Source organism: Aspergillus pseudotamarii, assembly GCF_009193445.1.
Source record: "Aspergillus pseudotamarii strain CBS 117625 unplaced genomic scaffold BDV38scaffold_10, whole genome shotgun sequence".
Classification (NCBI taxonomy): domain Eukaryota; kingdom Fungi; phylum Ascomycota; class Eurotiomycetes; order Eurotiales; family Aspergillaceae; genus Aspergillus; species Aspergillus pseudotamarii.
In genome coordinates this window covers 530,814-549,173 of record NW_022475024.1, presented here as the reverse complement: position 1 = coordinate 549,173, position 18,360 = coordinate 530,814, and the positions used below count along the sequence as shown (strand labels likewise).

Below are 18,360 nucleotides of genomic sequence, written 5' to 3'. Positions count from 1 at the left end.
GCGGCTCAACGAAGGCAGCATATGTCCTCATGGAAAGTTTTACAACTCACAATCCCGCAGATTCCTTACGGTCCACCTTGATCCAGCCACCCAAAGAAGCCCACCATGGCATCGAGTCCACAATGGACGCACCTCCAGTTTCCGTTCGCTTCAGCCGGCGAGGTGTTAGCAGCGGGCGTCGTTCTCCCCATCGTCTGCCTCGCATGTGTAATGCTTCGTTTCGTCGCTCGAGGAAGTCAAAAGGTTCGCCCTGGTCTGGACGACTGGTTGCTCGTTCCTGCAGCGGTATCTCTCTCCCCCCACCCCCAACGATGCAGATAAGGCATACCGAAGGACGTCTGCTGACATGTTTCCTCCCATGACTCAGGTTATGGTAACTGGAATGGGCATATGCTTCATCTACGGTTAGTACCGGTGCCTCATACCTACTATGGAAATTGCCCTACTAACATCTGCAAGGCTACTCGGTCCACGTAATGGGATACCCGACACCCTACCCCATGAGCGACGATCCCAAAAAGGCATTAGCGAAGTACAACCATGCCTACGAAACCGAAGCCAAGATCGAATTTTACTTCCAGCTCTTCATGATCGCAGCGTACGGCTTCATCAAAGCCAGCATCGTTATCTTCTATCGTCGTATTTTCGTCTCGAACAAGAAATCCCGCTTCGCCATCATCTCCAACATCTGCCTCACTGTAACGGTGGTGTGGGCAGTGGCATTCTTCCTCCTGTTTTTATTCGGCTGTAAGACAAAAGTCTACCTCCATTGGGCGCCTCTCCAGGAAGTAAGGGATCAATGTGGAGACCCCCTTGCTGCCGAAACGGCCCTGGTCGTCTCGGACCTCATCACTGATCTGGCAATCCTGCTCCTGCCCTTTCCAAAGGTGAGAGTCGATCATCTGGGATAATGCTACATACTCGTTTGGGCTCACGATGACATGCAGATATGGGCACTCCAAATGTCTGTGCGACGGAAGATTGCCCTCAGTTGTATATTCGGGGTGGGGTTGATGTAAGGCTTCCTTGAAAATTCCAGAGTATACGACCCATCGCTGATTACCGTTTCCCACTAGGGCACTGTCAGCCTCCATCGTGAGACTGGCCATTTACCTGATTGTCTTTCTGGTTGGATATGAGGCTGGATATGACCCCGATCGTGAGTTTCCCCCTTACCTTATAGAGAACATCATCTAATATGCCAGAAACCGTGACCACAATGCTCTGGTGGAGCATGATTGAAGCCAGTCTGGGTTTAATCGCCGCGTGCTTACCCACCCTCCGTCCGGTGGTTTACTCCGCACGAGGTTGGCTCCTGCGTGAAGGCCGAATGGGCTTTTCTGGTCGGTGGAGTCGAAAGCTTGCATCCACCGGCGATCGAACATCCGTGGGTGGGACGGGGACCTCGTCGATGGATGCGAATAAGTCTAGCTCGGTCGTTATCCAGGAGCCCAGAACGATGGTGTAGTGACATTTTTGGGGAATAGCTTCTTTCCTTTTTTTCGTTTGTGCATTTGCCATACAGGCGTCACGTCTTTGTTTTCTTTTCAGATACCTCGTATATCTTTTGCTCTCATCCCAGATTAGTTGCTAGTAATATGCCAGGCACCTTTTCTTTGACCATGACCATGGCTGTCGTTTCATCCAAAGGATAAAATACCATCATTGACAGATTATCGTACACAGGATACATACCCAAACCAAAATGTCCCTCATTGTCTCACGCGCAAATTTAACCCAAGACTGGGACGAACTAATAACTACCTACTGGACTGCATGGAGCTCTCCTCTCCAAGCTGTCGGCGAACTCACCCTCGCCCATCTGGGGGAAGGCAATGAGGCAGAAAAGACAGCCCTTGCCGACGTGAAAGAATCCTTACGTCAAGCGGCGGAGTCGGACCGGAACATCATCTGGTTGAAATGCTACGATACTGAATCCGGGCGGATTGTCGCCGGAGGAATGTATCACATTCATCACCGTAATCCGTACCGAGCAGGAGCACCGAAGGTTGAAGCGAAGTGGTTTCCAGAGGGGAGTGAGATGAGGTTGTTGGCTGAGGAGTTTTATACACAGTTGTGGTCCTGGAGGGGCAGGATGATGGGGGATAGACATGTTTGTAGGTTTTCCCCTTTCTTTCCCGAGTGCTTATTTTTATTTTTATCTTTATGTTTGTCTTTTTGCCCCTTGGCATTGTTTGTTGATGGATGTGGGCACAGGTGGGAATGCGCTCTGGGCACTGCCCGAGTATCGCTCGCAGGGCGCGACGGAGCGTATGATGGACGAGTTTGTCCGCCACATGGATGCGCTGGACATGGAGGGTTATCTCGAGGCTACGGACATGGGGTTCGAACTGTATCAACGGTATGGGTTTGTGGCTATCGCGCGACCACACATGAGTTTCTCCGAGGCCAACGGGCGGAGCGCGCAAGGGAGGAGATTAATCCACGACATCCAGGCGCATCCGGTCTGGATTATGTGGAGGCCGGCAGGGGGCGAATACAGGGATGGGGAGACGGTGCTCCCATGGGAAGGAAAGCCAAGACACACCAAGATGTGAGAATAAAGAACAGAAATTGAATCTAATGCTAGAACAAAGAAATGATTGACATAGAGAGAGAGTGAATCTAGGCCTCGCTAACCCCTGTTGAGCAATGGTCTTTTTCCTTTGTCCCATCACTCGTCGGCTCTTGGTCTGTTGGTTCTCGCTTGGCTTTTTTCATGGAGATCCATGGTGTGAGACAGGCCCCGAGCACGGATGCACAGCTGAGGGCCATTGGGATGTAGAGCGTCCTCGCAATTGCGGTACTGTATGCGTCTAAGACGTGTGGCATGTCGTGAGCGTCTACAAACTGACTCAGCTGTGTTGCGCCCAACTTCGTTAGCTTTGAAGGGTCAACACCTGGCGCCAGTGACCGCACGGTGTGCGCAAGGGTGTTTTGAAAGACCCCCTGAGCTACAGCGACGAAGATAGCGGAGCTCAGGTGCTGAACGAGGGTCACTAAAGTCACCCCGATCGGGATGTCTGTCTCGGACAAGACGGTTTGCACAACGTAACTGGGTTGACCAAACCCTAGCCCGACACCAATGCCATACAACGCCTGGTACCCAATCAGGCGCCCGGTGGAGGCGCTAGTCGAGAGGGTCGATAATAGACCGGCACCAACGCTCGCCAGGATGGTCCCGAGAATCATTGGTGGGTTGTAATAGCCAACCCCGGAGGTCAGGACTCCCGCGATCACCGAGAATACGACATAACCCACGATCAATGGAGTCAGCATGATCCCGGCGTCCAGGGCTGATTTGTGTTGGATCGCCTGCACCCACACTGGAATGTAGACTATGGCAACGTAGATTCCGCCCGTGATACACATGGCGTATCCGACGGCATGCCATACCGATGCATGTCTCGAAACACTGCGGGGGATGGTTTTGGACCCGGGGACAAATATCTGAAGGAGAACAAAACAGACAATGAGTAGTACAGCCACCACCAACAATGCAATAATCCGTCCACTATTCCAGGGATATTGGGTGCCGCCCCATTGGAGTGCGAGAAGCAAGCAAACGATCCCACCCATCATGCTGACCATCCCAAAGAAATCAAACTGGCGAACTCGCGCCCACAATGACAGTGATGCAATTGAGGCGTCCACCGGCGTATTAACAAGCAAAAAGCAAACCAAGATGCTCAAACCACCCAGTGGTAGGTTGATGTAGAAGCACCATCGCCACGTAGATCTGTCTGTAAAGACTCCCCCGATAAATGGTCCTACAATGGCAGCAACGCCAAACGCGGCGGACATGATACCCAGGTAGGAGGCACGGCGGTCAAGCGGGATAATCTTCGTGGTGATCATGATCCCACCGGTGAATATGCCAGCTGCCCCGGCGCCGGCAATCGCGCGACCGAAAATCATGGCGATGGAGTTTGGGGCCGTCGCACAGACGAGAGAGCCCAGTTCAAAAATGCCGATCGCCGAAAGATAGACGATCTTAATTGAAAACAGACTGTAGAGCTTGCCATATGGAATCTGGAACACGCTGAGCATAGTCAGGTAAGCGGCGGTCCACCACCCCAGATCGTCAATACTGTGGAACTCGGTCGTTAGTGATGGGGTCACTGTCGCCAGGATCGTTTGATCCTTCAAGGAACCATGTTAACTTTAGCAATGTCAGCCGATATGAGAGAGTTGGGCTGCTTACCATCCCGGTCAAGAATACAGCGAGGCATAGCGAAACCATGACCAGGCTGAGGCGAATCGAGGAAAGAAAGGAGCCATCTGGCGAGCCCATGTCGGTACCGGTAGTCGTCCTCCTTGACTCAAGTCGAAATTGTGAGAAATTGAATGGAGAATAGCGTGGGTGGTAGCTCTATTTATCCTCTGGCAAGGCTGCCTTTGTCATCCCTTGACAGTAAAATATTTATTCGAGTGCCGTAGCCGATCCGAGTAACATCATCGTCCTATTCGATATTGTTATTTTCATCACGATGTTCTGTTCTGGCCAAGTCACGTTAGACTTCGATATTGTTCCCGGCGGCCTCAAAAATATACCTTCCCAAAGCACACAATTCTGCAAGGTATAGATGGACTAATAGTATAGAGAATTTCAAAAAATGAAACAGAAAATGATGCAACAGAAACGAATCGCCCGCTATGCGCGACAATGGAATTCAATTTTTGCTAACTAGTACCGACGCCGAACTGATCGGCTGAAGCTACGAGATGTATCACGCGAGCCTGGGGTTGCTTTGCTGGACATGCGACTCGCGGCCCTTGAGGGGTGTTGGTTTTCCTGAAGGTTGGGTGCTCGACCTCGTGGCTGAGCCACCAGCTCCTCCACCAGCTCCTCCTTTAGCTCCTCCTCCTCCTCCTCATCGGAGTCGTCGGAGTCGTTATTATCCCACTGGTCCGGATCAACATCGGCGGCCCCACTCATGCCCAAAGCACGAGTTAGAGCAAACTGCATGTTCAATAATTTGATGGATGGCAAGGGATGCGTGTCGGCATTAATCGTCTCCATCGTGATAATGTCTCCCGAATGAATTTGTGCCGCTGTCTTACAATTGAACAGCTTGATTCGCTTTCCAACAAAACTTAAGTTGGATGGCAGAGAAGGTCTCGTCGTAACATCAATACTGTTAGAGTATTTGAAGATTGGAAGCCAGAAAAATCTGGCTTTTAGGACTTTGCGATCATCTGATAGTTCAAGAGGCTGCAAGACGAATCGCGCCTTCCCCCATAGGGCATGTGAATCACAAGATAGACATAGTTCATTCTGAATGACTTCAGTGCCTTCTGGACCTGTCAGTTCCTTTTCCCATTCCGCTACCTCTTCTTCTGTCCACCAGGTGGTCAGACCATCCCAGAAAGCTTGTTGTTCTGTCCGAGGTCTACCCGCCATACTGAATGGGTATATGTGGGCGATCTCTAGTGGCTCGTCTTTCTTCGTCAGTATGCAACACTGGTCGCGTTCAAGGCACTATCTATTGTTAGCCGTGCATCTAAGTAGACCGCGACGGTTGATCGATAAGTGCTGAGCTTACCATCTCTTTGACTGATTCAGAGCGGCGCTTTCTCTTTTTTGTGGGAGGAGTAGTTTTTTCGGGATCCTCTATTGCGCGCATACGGCTTGCCCCTTTGCATAGATGAGCATATGCGTGGTCCACGGACGGGATAGTATAATACTTACACTTTAACAAGGCTCCATAGTTGGGAGACTCTAGTACCTTTGTGAGGAAGCCTTTCTGAAGATTGGCCAAGTATTCGAGTCGCTCTATGTCCGCCAGCCATAACAGCGACCAGGTTGCAGTGTCGACGAAGGGTATAATCAAACCGATCTTCTCAATCAGTTCCGTACGCCGCGCTTCGGTGAACTCAGGTGCAAGGACCGAGGTGGGATCGATGGTAGTGCTTTCCGAAGTCATCTTACTGGACGATGACGAGGGTGATGAGAGTTGAATGAGCAACTGCGGCTGGGGCTCGTCAAGGGAACGCGGAGGGAGTCAACACCGAGACGGGTGAGTGATGACGGCTGCTCCTGCAGTGCGTCCAGACAGTAGAGGCGCTGTGACAATGTAAGTGATGCTCGGAATAATGAACGCAGACCACGATCTCGTACGAAGTGGGGTGGTTGGACTGGGAGGTTCAGAGCAAATATGCGCCGCGTCCTTTGACAGCGGCACTTCTAAGAGCAGCGTATCAAGACAATGGAGGAGCTGGGACGATGCAAGTGATCCTTGGAACAATGAACGCAGACCATGAGTTGAACTGGAAGGTTGGTAAGAAGCAGGTGGGAATGTGCTGCGTCCTTTTGACAGCAGCAGCACTGGTGTTTGGAGATGAGACACAGAGACAGAAGAGAAACAGATTCACTAGTAAAAGACAACCCGTTCGATGAGGATGTTGTCGATGAGAAGTAGGACCTGGAGTGGAGTCTTGAGGAAGGAGCAAGGAAGAGCGAGGATTGGAGGAATCATGTGTGTGGGTCAGGGAATAAGCGAATCAGGTTGAATCAGGGCAGGGGCTTGGTGGGTCAGGTGGGGGGGGAAGCATGACCGTATGTACTTTTTGCAGCGTTTGAGATCATTTCCCAGCCAGCATTTGGGTTGACGGTGTTCCGTCTCTTGAACACTAGCAAATCGTCAACATTCGATTCTGAGTCTCTGACCAGGAAGGTCTACACCACCATACATCAAGAAGCTGAATTGTTCTTGATATCGACAGTGGTGGACGGCGTCCACGCGATATGTGTTGTCAATGCCAATCAGGCAGCTCAGGTGGGCCATGTTAGAAAGATTGTTGAATTATGGGTTAAATTGGCAGAAAGCTTTGCTCTATCTGAATGGATAACGTGTCCACTCTCATCAACATAGGAATAGACGTCAGTCGATCTGCTAGGTCAATGTCCAAAATAGAAACCCACCTTGCAACAGCTGATCCGGACGTCAGATCAGTTATTCTTCAATGGGGCATAATATCAGTGTTACATTAGTAGGAAGGCCTTGTCTACCCATTGCATAATGTGCCTCACCTCCATTGCCCGTGCAGTGGATGACTTGGCATGTCAAACATACTATGCCTTTCAAGCGTCCCCTCCTCCAAAGCCGGCATTCCACTTGTTGTTATAGACAGGGAACGTCCTGAGTGGACCAGCTAAGAAGGTTAGTCTTCCACCAACTATGATGAAAGAGTGGCTTACAAAAGCAAATGAGCATCGGCAGGTAGATTCGGTATTCAACCTCCACATCCCGACAGCTTAAAATCTCCCCGCAGTCTTGGCTGCGCTAGCAGAGTGATTTCACCCTATCCCCGGAGACCCTGAATGTACCCCGCAATGAGTCTTCATCTATATCGGAGTTTGAATTTGGTGCAGCAGCCAATCTAGTTGACGATATTCGAATAACGCACTCGCCTTTTCAGTTGCCGACGTTTTTCAGTAGCCGTCGAGGGTGTTAAAGTGCTATTTAAACAGCCTCAGTATCTTGATCTGGTCTATTCAATTTATCATAGAGAATCGCAAGGATACTGGTTCATGTAGACTCTATCCATCATGCAGATCTCAAGGACTTTAGGATTCCTATCTCTTATTTCGCATGCCTTGTCTGTCCCTACAGACACACACACCCATCGTCGCCGCAATGACCAGGCTAGAGGAGACTATTCGAAGGTTATGCTCAAACCGCAGCAGACTACCACCCGAGACCTCGTCTCGCTTGATGGGCTATGGAAATTTGCCCTGGCGCCGGACGACAACAGCACACAACCATGGACAGGCCCGTTGGACACCCATCTCGAATGTCCAGTCCCAGCATCCTACAATGACATCTTTGTAGACAGGGAGATCCACGATCACGTCGGATGGGTTTACTACCAGCGTGACGTGATTGTGCCTAAGGGCTGGTCCGAAGAACGGTACCTGGTGCGCAGCGAAGCCGCCACACACCATGGCCGGATCTACGTCAATGACCAACTGGTCGCGGATCATGTTGGCGGCTACACCCCATTCGAGGCGGATATCACCGACCTTGTGGCTGCCGGAGAACAATTCCGCCTGACGGTTGCCGTCAATAACGAACTCACGTATCAGACGATCCCACCTGGGAGAGTGGAGGTGCTTGAAGCAACAGGGAAAAGGGTGCAGACTTATCAGCATGACTTTTATAATTATGCTGGACTTGCTCGGTCGGTATGGCTGTATTCGGTGCCACAGCAGCACGTTCAGGATATCACCGTTCGGACGAATGTTGAAGGGACCACGGGCTTGATTGACTACAATGTTGTGGCTAGTACGACAGAAGGAACGATTCAGATCACCGTGCTAGACGAGAATGGCACAACTGTAGCAACAGGCTCGGGAGCGAACGGAACTATTCAGATTCCATCTGTCCACCTCTGGCAACCCGGTGCCGCATATCTCTATCAATTCCATGCCCGCATCATCGACTCTTCCAACAAGACTATTGATACATACAAACTAGCAATAGGAATCCGTACGGTGAAAGTACAAGGCACGCAGTTCCTCATCAACGACAAACCATTCTACTTCACCGGATTCGGCAAACACGAGGACACTGCAGTCCGCGGCAAAGGTCACGACCAGGCTTACATGGTGCACGACTTCCAGCTCCTACATTGGATGGGAGCTAACTCCTTCCGAACCTCGCACTACCCATACGCCGAGGAGGTCATGGAATACGCAGATCGGCAAGGCATCGTGGTAATCGATGAAACACCCGCCGTCGGTCTAGCATTCTCCATCGGAGCAGGAGCCCAGACCTCCAACCCGCCGGCTACATTCAGCCCAGACCGCATAAACAACCAGACTCGCGAAGCACATGCGCAGGCTATCCGCGAGCTTATCCACCGTGACAAAAACCATCCAAGCGTGGTAATGTGGTCTATCGCCAACGAGCCCGCGTCCAACGAGGACGGCGCCCGCGAATACTTCGCTCCTCTGCCGAAGCTGGTCCGTCAGCTTGACTCGACGCGACCTGTCACCTTTGCCAACGTGGGTCTTGCTACCTATAAAGCAGACCGCATCTCAGACCTCTTTGACGTGCTGTGCTTGAACCGGTATTTTGGTTGGTACACTCAAACGGCTCAGCTCGACGAGGCCGAAGCCGCGCTGGAGGAGGAGCTCCGCGGTTGGACTGAGAAGTATGACAAACCCATTCTCATGACGGAATACGGAGCAGACACGGTGGCAGGATTGCACTCAGTCATGGTAACCCCCTGGAGTGAGGAGTTCCAGGTAGAGATGCTGGATATGTATCACCGCGTCTTTGATCAGTTTGAGGCTATGGCAGGTGAGCATGTCTGGAATTTCGCGGACTTTCAGACTGCCGTAGGCGTTAGCCGAGTCGATGGGAATAAAAAGGGTGTTTTTACTAGGGACCGGAAGCCAAAGGCTTCTGCTCATTTATTGAGGAAGAGATGGACAAACTTTCATAATGATACGGCTGAGGGAGGGAAGACCTTTTAGTGGGGACAGGGAAGAGTTGATACTGAAATATGCTCGTACATAATATCACGCTTTAGGCATGGCTATTCTTCATATGAGAATTATCAAATGCACATAGCACTCGGATTGCACGTCTGATGGTGCTTCTCCCTATTAATCCTCAAATCAAGGCCCATACATTCGGGTGCATTACCCGTTGGTCGAGGAAAGCAACACGTTTTGTCCGCTGCACTTGGACTAATGGCTTAATGTTGAATCTACCCGCGCCCAGAATAATTTGCGTTACCGGACTTGCGTGTCGAGATTGGCTCTACTCCTACCGACAGACAAAGGCATCTCGGCCAGACCTTGATTGCTTTGGATGACTTTACTCGTGTCGACCCTCGAGCTACCAGCTGGCTAGGTGACTTTCTTGTTCAAACATGATGCTCAGGGGAAGAAGTTGGACGAGCAGGTCTGGATCCCCAGCAGGATTCGCCGCCCAGAACTGGGAGTGAAACTCATCCAAGTTCAGAAATTGCCTTCCTATCTAGAAATAAGCTTAGTTAATTAGCAATCAATTCAAGCTCCTGATGCTTAAGATAACTAGTTAACTACAGCGTGCTCGAGATTATCTAAGCCCTAAACCTAATTAGGAAGAGTGCCCTTTGCCCGCCCTAAGAAAAGGGACATAAATAGGACAAGATATCTCTCCACCTTGTTGTCTATCATCCCCACCGTCCAAAAAAAAAAAGTCCCCGCCATGTCCAACCCTTTAATCGTGCTCCCGCGTCCCGGGACAGCGCCATCCAGCGACGCAGCACAGTCCATCCCAGCCCCATCGGAAGCCGCCTTTGTCGCAACCTTCGGCAACCGGCTTCCCCCAGCATCATATTTACAAACACCCCACGGCAAAGCAGCATACTACGAGCTACTACCATCATCTCCCACTTCCACAGATGGCTCACAGCCCGTGTCCCGTGTGTTATTCGTCCACGGTGTGCAGACGCCCGCAATCGGCCTCCAGCCATTAGCCGGCGCACTGTCATCGCGTTTCCCATCAGCTCACTGTGTCCTAGTCGACCTGTGGGGCCACGGACTCACAGAAACACCGTTTGTGGCACATGACCCGGCTCTCTTTCATGGATTATTGGAGGCCTTATTAGTGCATCTTGGATGGGATGATGCTCATCTCATCGGCTATTCTTTTGGCGGGTCGACAACTGCAAGCTTCGCAGCGGCGCACCCCGAGCGCGTCGCTTCGATGGTTTTGGTTGCTCCGGCGGGTCTACGCCGCACCGCCTTGCTCGATGAGGTGCAGAGGGGTTACTTGCGTGGCGGGGAGGGTTTGGAAGAGGCAGCGCGAGATTGGATTTTGGAAGTGTTGGAAGGTGGCCGGTTGGTTGTGCCTTCAGATTGGAAGGAGAGGGTTGGACGAGGTGAAGTTGTGGCAGAGGCTGTGAGGGACTGGGAGATGAAAGAGCATGCAGGGCATGTCGCTAGCGTAGTGGCTATTTTTAGAGATGGTGGGGTTTTCGATAAACACGCTGAGTTTGCGAAAGCGGCGACGACGGAGATTCAATGTCGATGTATTTTGGGAGAGTTGGATGACTTGTGTAGCATGCAGGACTTGCATGAGTTAGGGTTGCAGGATGTTGTGGTTGTGCCTCAGGTTGGTCATGGAGTGGTTAGGGAAAAGGTACCGGAGGTCGCGGGGTTTATTGAAGATTTCTGGCATAGGCTCTAGGAATGAGATGTTCTCTTTATAGTGAATATGAGCTGTGTCTTTGCATTTAGTACATATTTGTTTTCCATGGAACTAGATTGCTTCAATACCATACTTTGATGATAGTCAAGGCTATTCGAGGGCAGAACAACACGAAATTCCAAGTCCTTTCGGTCAACTGATCGGCGTGCCTTGGAACGATCTATTATTCACGAGGGACTCTCATCGCCGAATCCAGAAACTTAAGGCGGCTCTTGGAAGAGGGATGCCGTGTTCATGCAGTATGTCAAGAACCTGAAAAGATAGCTTACCATCGCAACGAGCCTTGACACAGGCCAGCATCAAGGTGTCATGATACCAGACTTTCTCCAACAGGACGCATTCGTCTACTGGCTTAATAGGATCATAGTGCTTCTGCAAAAGACACCTGTTTCAAAATTAAGGGCCAAATTATATCTGTCAATCTTGGATCTCTAGTTAGTGTACTCTTAGTAAATCGGGTCGAATTTCACTTCCAAAGAAGGAATGTTAGGACGTATTGACGGTTCCTAGATTCTTATATTTACTCGTTGTCTTTGTTTTTTAATGATGGAAGTTATCTGATCGTATCCTTTGATATGTTAAATTCGAAGCATGACTTTGAAACGAGGCTTCCTGCAGGAGGTAAATACTTCCGCACACGGACAGCCTCCATCTCATACCCATCGATGTCAATGATGCAGGCCGCATAGTAAGGCTGACTGTTTATCTCTTCTTGTATTCCTAATGGTCGCCGATCGCGTGCGCCGTGCTGTCTATGACGCCATCAGCAACTCATGAGTTCACATCACGAAGAAGCACAGAAAATCAAATTAAAATAATATTCTAGAATGTCTAAGTTGGAGTGTAAATAAATCACTATTGGGATATATCTATTCAGCTGGCCAAATACCTTAGATCAAGATTGGGCTGTGATAGCTTTATCTTTCATAGGTCGACGAAATCAAGGTGTAGGCGCTCTTGGAAGGGTTGAAAGGTCTCATATATTGAAGAAAAGTCGACAAGTCTTCTGGGACGCAAGCTTCTGATCTTCTGAAGGATGTCAAACGTGGCACATCTCTCACGAACCACAAGGAGAGAACATGTTAACGTCCGAAGCAAACTCTTGGACCGAGGGGTATAACCGACATTCCCGTGAATCATGATCACAAGCGAGGTCATGGAACTGAGTCCAGTCCATGTAGTTTTTTTAGGGCCGAGTCATAAAACCGCCATTCTGGAACGTGTTGTCTCAGTCCACCCCTCACTAGCTTCAACTGTAAACAAACAATTCTAGAAGACAATCGGTAGTGAGTACATCAAGGGGGACTTGGTCCCAAGCCCCGGGAAAACCGACCGAGGAACTCCTGGTGCGCTCTTTATCTGCTAAAGCCGCTTCTTGCTTCAAGACAAGCTCCAAATCAATCATGGATATGCAGACGAGATGTATGTGGGAAGCCCTCTAAATACTCGCCGATCAGTACGATTCTACTCAACAGTTGATGTAGTAGAAAGAATGGGTGCGGCGTTAATGGAACCCGGTTCCATCCGTTCAACCATGGAAACGCACGTTACTGGTCATGAAGGGTTCTCGCAAGGGTATGCCTTGGTGGGGATGAATCAAGCTGCATGGCGACCACCCCTGTCTCGGAGATCTCTCTACCTATTACGGGGAATTCCTTTGTATGACATGCCATACAATTTGAAGCCAGTCTAAGACATCATGGAGGAATAGGAAAGCTTTTTCCGGGCTCATCCTAAGTGACTTCGTCAAAGCGTGTCGGATTACGCCGATAATATTCCGAACTACAGTCCGTATAAAAACCGTACCATGTTTGACCTCGAGGAAGAGTATAATAGTTCATAGTCAGATTGGTTTACTGCCATGAGCGGCGGAGTTTGATTTTTATTCAATGAAGTAAGAGTATTTACATGAACACAATGCGTGGAGCCGATAATATACAATTGTAATATGCCATGCAAAGTATCGAAAGGGATATTGATAGTTATATCCTTGGCTGACGTGGCCAGGGCCATCCACGGTAGTCGGTGGAGATTCGGGAGCCCGGAAAGAAGGGTTGAGCCCTGACTGGAACCCTCTTCATCGCTCGGCACGGTGCCGATCGACGCTACTAGTGTTTTGAGTTGATGGGAGCCCTAACGCCGAGTTTCTCTCACGCCATCGTTCTTGTTTAATCTCCTTGGATTTCCACTGGTTCGGCCACCAAGCCCTATAATACTCAGCAAAAACTATATGAGGCTGTGTTCTAGAATAAAGTTTCGAAATTTGGGCCCGCCGTTCTAGTAGGATTAGTTACCCCCCACCACCCCCGTTTGATTCTGTTTCCCCGTTGACCTCCCTTTTCTACCGTAATCATGTCCTGTTATTAGAGACAAACTGTTTTGTCGCCATCAAATGTCAGTATTTTTTGGTATTTTTACTATTTAAGAATTATTTGCGGTACTAACGGGAATCCGGATAGGCCGGCGTCTGCAGAACCATTCCAACACGGTATCTGAGCCCTTGCTGTTTGTTTTTAGCCGGACGGGGGCTCTCGTATTGGGTTAAGAGGTAAAGATGGCTGATCCCATCCGTTACAGGTTATAGATTACCGGCTGATTGGTTCTACCCTATACAAAAGAGTCAATTGGTGGAGAAAGGGCGCAGTGTCGGAGATCGAACCCGGACAATTAGATCTTGTAGTTTTCCAGGGACCAGAGGACCCCTAGTCTTGGCTTCTTTAGGGACGGATGTTTAGAACTGAAATGTCTCATCCTTCGTACCATGGACCCACTTGCTCCCTAATTTTCCATTCGGTTGTTACCGCGTTATCCTTTGCTTTGCTTCTGATATGGTAGTAAACGGCCGAAGGCTTAAAGGGCTGGGGATCCCTCGTAGGTTCCGCGGTCATTTCTGAAAATCCTTTGCTCAAGGCAACAAGATTTGAAAAAACTTCTTTGCCCGCTATGAAGCTCGTGTCAGTCACTATTGCTGCCCTCTTGGGCCTTGCCCAGCTCGGTGTCGCCCAGAAGGTTTCCGGTGCCGCTCAAGGCTTCGCGTCTGGCGTGACGGGTGGTGGTAACGCTGCACCTCAGACCCCGAAAGATATCAACGAACTCAAGAAGTTGCTCGCCGATCCTTCCCCTCGTGTGATTGTCCTCGACAAGTTATACGACTACACAGGAACAGAGGGTACCTCGAAGGGGACCGTGTGTGCCAACTGGGGTGACGGCGCAAAATGCCAGAAGATCATCCAGGACGACTGCGGCAGCGCCGGCAAATCCACTGGCACCTGGGACACCGCTGCCAAGACTCCCATCGATGTTGCCTCGCACAAGACCATTATTGGTGTTGGTAACAAGGGTATTATCAAAGGCAAGGGTCTGAGATTCCGCGGTGGCGCTACCAACATCATCGTTCAGAACATCCAGATCACTGACCTGAACCCCCAATATGTGTGGGGCGGTGATGCCATCTCCTTCGATGGCGCTGATCTGATCTGGGTTGACCATGTTACGGTATGTTTATCTTCATCTCCTTCATGGCTAAATACTAATAACATGTAGACTGCTCGTATCGGACGTCAGCACTATGTCTTCGGCTTCAACACCAGCAAGCGTGTGACGCTTTCCAACAACTTCATCAACGGTGAAAGCCCCTTCTCCGCCGGATGCAACGGATACCACTACTGGACCTTCGAGATGGTCGGCAAAGGAGACCAGATCACCCTGCAGAACAACCACATTTATCACACCTCTGGCCGCAGCCCTGCCCTGAGTGGAGGCACCCTCCTGCACGCCGTCAACAACGTCTGGGACGGCAACACTGGCCACGCTCTGGAGGGAGGTGAGGCCACTGCTAAGGGTATCTTCGAGGGTAACGTCTTCACCGATGTCAAGGCCATTGTCGCCGACTTCAAGGGTAGGGCTTTCTTCTCCCCCGATCCCAATTCCAACAAGCAGTGTAGCTCCGCCCTGGGCCGTGCCTGCGAGGTCAACGATCTCGCCAACTCCGGTACTCTTCCTCCTCTCAAGGACACTTCGTTCTTCGGTGACTTCAAGGGCCTCAAGATTGCCCCTGCTACCCCGGCTTCTCAGGCCAAGGTCAACGTCCCCAAGAACGCTGGTGCGGGCAAGATCTAATTTTCTCTTCGTGTACATGTGACTACACCTCTTTGTATCTTTCTGTATATTATCTTTCTTTGCACTGCTAGTGCTTGTCTATAGGGTCTCGTGTATAACAAAGGGTTTATCCCCTTCTACAAATGTACCTGATCAACACCGTGTGGGGGAGTTCCGCCATTATACATATTCCAACATAATTGTAGAAAGTCCTTTGATCTTCCCAGTCGACCAGCAGGTCAAATCTGCAGAAGCTCTAGCCTTGCACCTATGTATATTCATTAGTAATTAGCAGACTGTTTGCAGCCTGTTTAATGCATTCATATCGCATGGTTCTCGTAAATACTGTAAACGAGGGCGTTGAATATCATGTGCTATCGAGCTTTGTCAATAGTTTTTAGGATGATTGAAGCGGAGTTGACTCTTCCTGCTGTACGAAGTACCAGTGGAAGGTATGGAATTATATATTTTCAACACATCTGGCCCGGGTCTTGGATATTAACCACCAACATAATTGGTAGACCTCTTCTGTCCAGCAACAATAAGATCACCAAGGCATCTATATTGATAGGTTCACCCTGCCACTGTTAAAAATGGTATTTTTTCCTAGTGTATTAAGTGGAATGTCTTTTGCCACACATGCTATATAAATTTATGCAAATATAAAACTAGCACATACGACCATAGGGTGTGGAGAACAGGGCTTCCCGTCCGCTCAGCCGTACTTAAGCCACACGCCGGAAGGTTAGTAGTTGGGTGGGTGACCACCAGCGAATCCCTTCTGTTGTATGTTTTTTTCACCCATTTTATTTATTTTTCTTTTTGGACTGGCCGGGTTTATCGCCCGCTAAGTCTGAACTGCTCACCTTTCCAACAAGTCAAGTGTTATGTTTTCGGTTTGTATGGTGAATATATGATTTCATATGCTGCCGGTGAAGCATTTGTTGCTATGGTTGCAAATGACAGTCATTGCTCTATGTTTTCTGCTGCGCACGAGTCATGTCTAGCTTAACTTCGGTCATATCAAATCTCTGGGAGGAGCTTCCGAACAGCATCATATCTCTTTTATACCGTTTATGTGAGACGAGCCCGGTTATCAGTGGTCTGAGAGTCTATATCTATTTTATTTAGTGCATGGACAAGCTTCACGACAGTATTATGCTTATTTCTCGCTACTTATCAGACGGAATTTTGACTATATTTTCCGTGTCTTTAGGTTCTATCTTTATCTTATCTGTTGTAAAGGAGCAGCTTCACGATAGTATTATATCTCTTTGAAATGCTTACCATATTTGGAGCAAGAACATGGTCATCTGTTAGCATAGGAGACATGGGTACGAACACGCACGTAACGAGATTGTATAGTATCCGAACCTAGCTTTACGCGTCGAGGTCCGGGTGATGCTATGACAATATTCACTACATAGAATTGGGCCATTGTTGATATTGTTGTGATAGCACACACTCTCTTGGCTATATAGCCAACGATCTTTCACGAAGACAATAACCAAGCTGACTGATGTTTGCAAATATTTAGGGAGGGTTATTGTACATTGCAATGAGGCCGCGGAGCCACGACTCTCTGGATTCATTGGGCTGTATAGCCAGGAGCTCTTCGCTAGAGGCCTGAACCTCTAAAAACTGATGTCCATCACACAACCGGATTTGAAGCTTCTCCAGGTAGTACTGGTCCATACACTGGCCACAGAGATCGATATCGGGACAGGTTTGGCATACAAATCGCCCTTCTGTCACTCCCGGCTTCTCTTTACAGAGATCGCACATAGCCCAGGTAACGTCTGGCAAGCTAGGATCGACCTGCGCATCGTACAGAAATGCCATGCGGGCCGCAGAGACATCGTTCATGTAGAGCAGGCACTTTCCTAACCGGTACAAGGCCGACTTTCCCTCCGTTAGAGCTCGGGTGGCAAGCATGGTGATGCCCTCCCTCAGGACTGATGTCCGTTTCTCTTCATCGAGTAAAGGAGCCGATAGGGGAGCGTCTCCGATTAGCTTCATCAGAGTCGGCGGATGTCGAGCCGCCCAGTCTATGGAGGATCGACCGAACCAGTCCAGTTGCAACCGATCAGCCCCCAAGGACAACAGGAACTCAACGAGATCAGTCTGTCCAGCCGCCGCGGCCGCGTGCAGGGCGGACGACCCATCATAGCACGCCGTCACATCCACGCCTCGTTCCACTATCAACTCAATAATGCCTCTGTGGCCCTTGGTCGCCGCCTTGGACAGGACAGTTCCTCCGCACCAGCATGGGCGGAGAAAATCAAACTTCTGGGCAACAGCCGCGTGCAGAAGAACTCGAAATGCATCGACACTTCCCTTCACAGCGGCATAGTGCAGGGCCGTATGACCTCCGTCGCGATGGAGGGCGCCTACTTCGGCGCCAGCGTCCACTAGCAGTTGTAGGAGGTCTGGCTGCCCAGTCCAGGCAGCGAAATGCAGCGCCGTTCGTCCATCCGCCGGCGAGACAGACACGTCTGCCCCCATCTCCAGAAGCAAGCGGGCGAATGCAGTACGTCCATAAAGGGTCGCCAAATGAAGAGCCGTGTTTCCCGACGCATCCAGTGCATTGATCGCGACGCCTGCGCGACATAGCGAGGGGACGACATTGGGATTGTCGCCCGCTACGGCCACATGTAGGACGGTTCGATCATCTAGTCCTAGCACGCCCACCGCAGCACCATGGGCGAGCAGTGATTCCACGATCTCAATCGTTCCACAGTACGCGGCTAGCTGGAGGGCGTTATTCCCGTCCTCCTCGACCAGATTCACATCGGCTCCGGCCTCCAGCAGCAACTTAATGACCTCGGCTCTTTGATAGATCACCGCAGCCAATAAGACCGTGGTTTCCGCATCGCCGCGCATGTCCACCGGGATGCCCTGATCCAGCAGGAATTTCACCACCTCCACACTGCCCGCGGCGGCTGCGTGGTGGATGGCCGCATCTCCCTGCTCATCGACGGTGGCGATATCGGCGCCGTGCTGGAGCAGGAGGCGGACCGCATCCAGGTGTCCGTGTGACGCCGCGATATGC

The 18,360-nt window shown here is 50.3% G+C and overlaps 6 protein-coding genes across 6 annotated transcripts; 4 read left to right on the top strand and 2 right to left on the bottom strand.

The window, feature by feature from the left end:
* Positions 1-105: 105 nt before the first annotated feature.
* Positions 106-1,468, top strand: BDV38DRAFT_279837 (uncharacterized protein; the record flags this gene model as incomplete). Its single annotated transcript, XM_032059127.1, has 6 exons — positions 106-285; positions 368-404; positions 460-887; positions 948-1,015; positions 1,077-1,159; positions 1,206-1,468. 6 exons carry the CDS (start codon positions 106-108, stop codon positions 1,466-1,468), a joined length of 1,059 nt encoding a protein of 352 aa, XP_031916924.1.
* A 970-nt stretch (positions 1,469-2,438) lies between these two features.
* Positions 2,439-4,433, bottom strand: BDV38DRAFT_289921 (MDR family MFS transporter; the record flags this gene model as incomplete). Its single annotated transcript, XM_032061365.1, has 3 exons — positions 4,205-4,433; positions 2,679-4,143; positions 2,439-2,467 (listed from the first exon to the last, which is right to left on the bottom strand). Exons 1-3 carry the CDS (start codon positions 4,292-4,294, stop codon positions 2,439-2,441), a joined length of 1,584 nt encoding a protein of 527 aa, XP_031916923.1. The 5' UTR covers positions 4,295-4,433.
* Positions 4,434-4,623: 190 nt separating this feature from the next.
* BDV38DRAFT_10807 (HNH endonuclease signature motif containing protein) lies at positions 4,624-6,030 on the bottom strand. Its single transcript, XM_032050926.1, has 3 exons — positions 5,693-6,030; positions 5,547-5,638; positions 4,624-5,482 (listed from the first exon to the last, which is right to left on the bottom strand). The coding sequence occupies exons 1-3, from the start codon at positions 5,925-5,927 to the stop codon at positions 4,688-4,690; spliced, it is 1,122 nt and encodes a 373-aa protein (XP_031916922.1). The 5' UTR covers positions 5,928-6,030; the 3' UTR covers positions 4,624-4,687.
* Positions 6,031-7,486: 1,456 nt separating this feature from the next.
* BDV38DRAFT_289919 (glycoside hydrolase superfamily) lies at positions 7,487-9,484 on the top strand (the record flags this gene model as incomplete). Its single annotated transcript, XM_032061364.1, has 1 exon — positions 7,487-9,484. Exon 1 carries the CDS (start codon positions 7,553-7,555, stop codon positions 9,482-9,484), a length of 1,932 nt encoding a protein of 643 aa, XP_031916921.1. The 5' UTR covers positions 7,487-7,552.
* A 709-nt stretch (positions 9,485-10,193) lies between these two features.
* BDV38DRAFT_239558 (alpha/beta fold hydrolase) lies at positions 10,194-11,456 on the top strand. The gene has a single exon (XM_032053773.1). The coding sequence runs from the start codon at positions 10,206-10,208 to the stop codon at positions 11,187-11,189; it is 984 nt and encodes a 327-aa protein (XP_031916920.1). The 5' UTR covers positions 10,194-10,205; the 3' UTR covers positions 11,190-11,456.
* A 2,697-nt stretch (positions 11,457-14,153) lies between these two features.
* On the top strand, positions 14,154-15,329 carry BDV38DRAFT_289917 (pectin lyase fold/virulence factor; the record flags this gene model as incomplete). The annotated part of the gene is made up of 2 exons (XM_032061363.1): positions 14,154-14,705; positions 14,754-15,329. 2 exons carry the CDS (start codon positions 14,154-14,156, stop codon positions 15,327-15,329), a joined length of 1,128 nt encoding a protein of 375 aa, XP_031916919.1.
* Between the last annotated feature and the right edge of the window lie 3,031 nt (positions 15,330-18,360).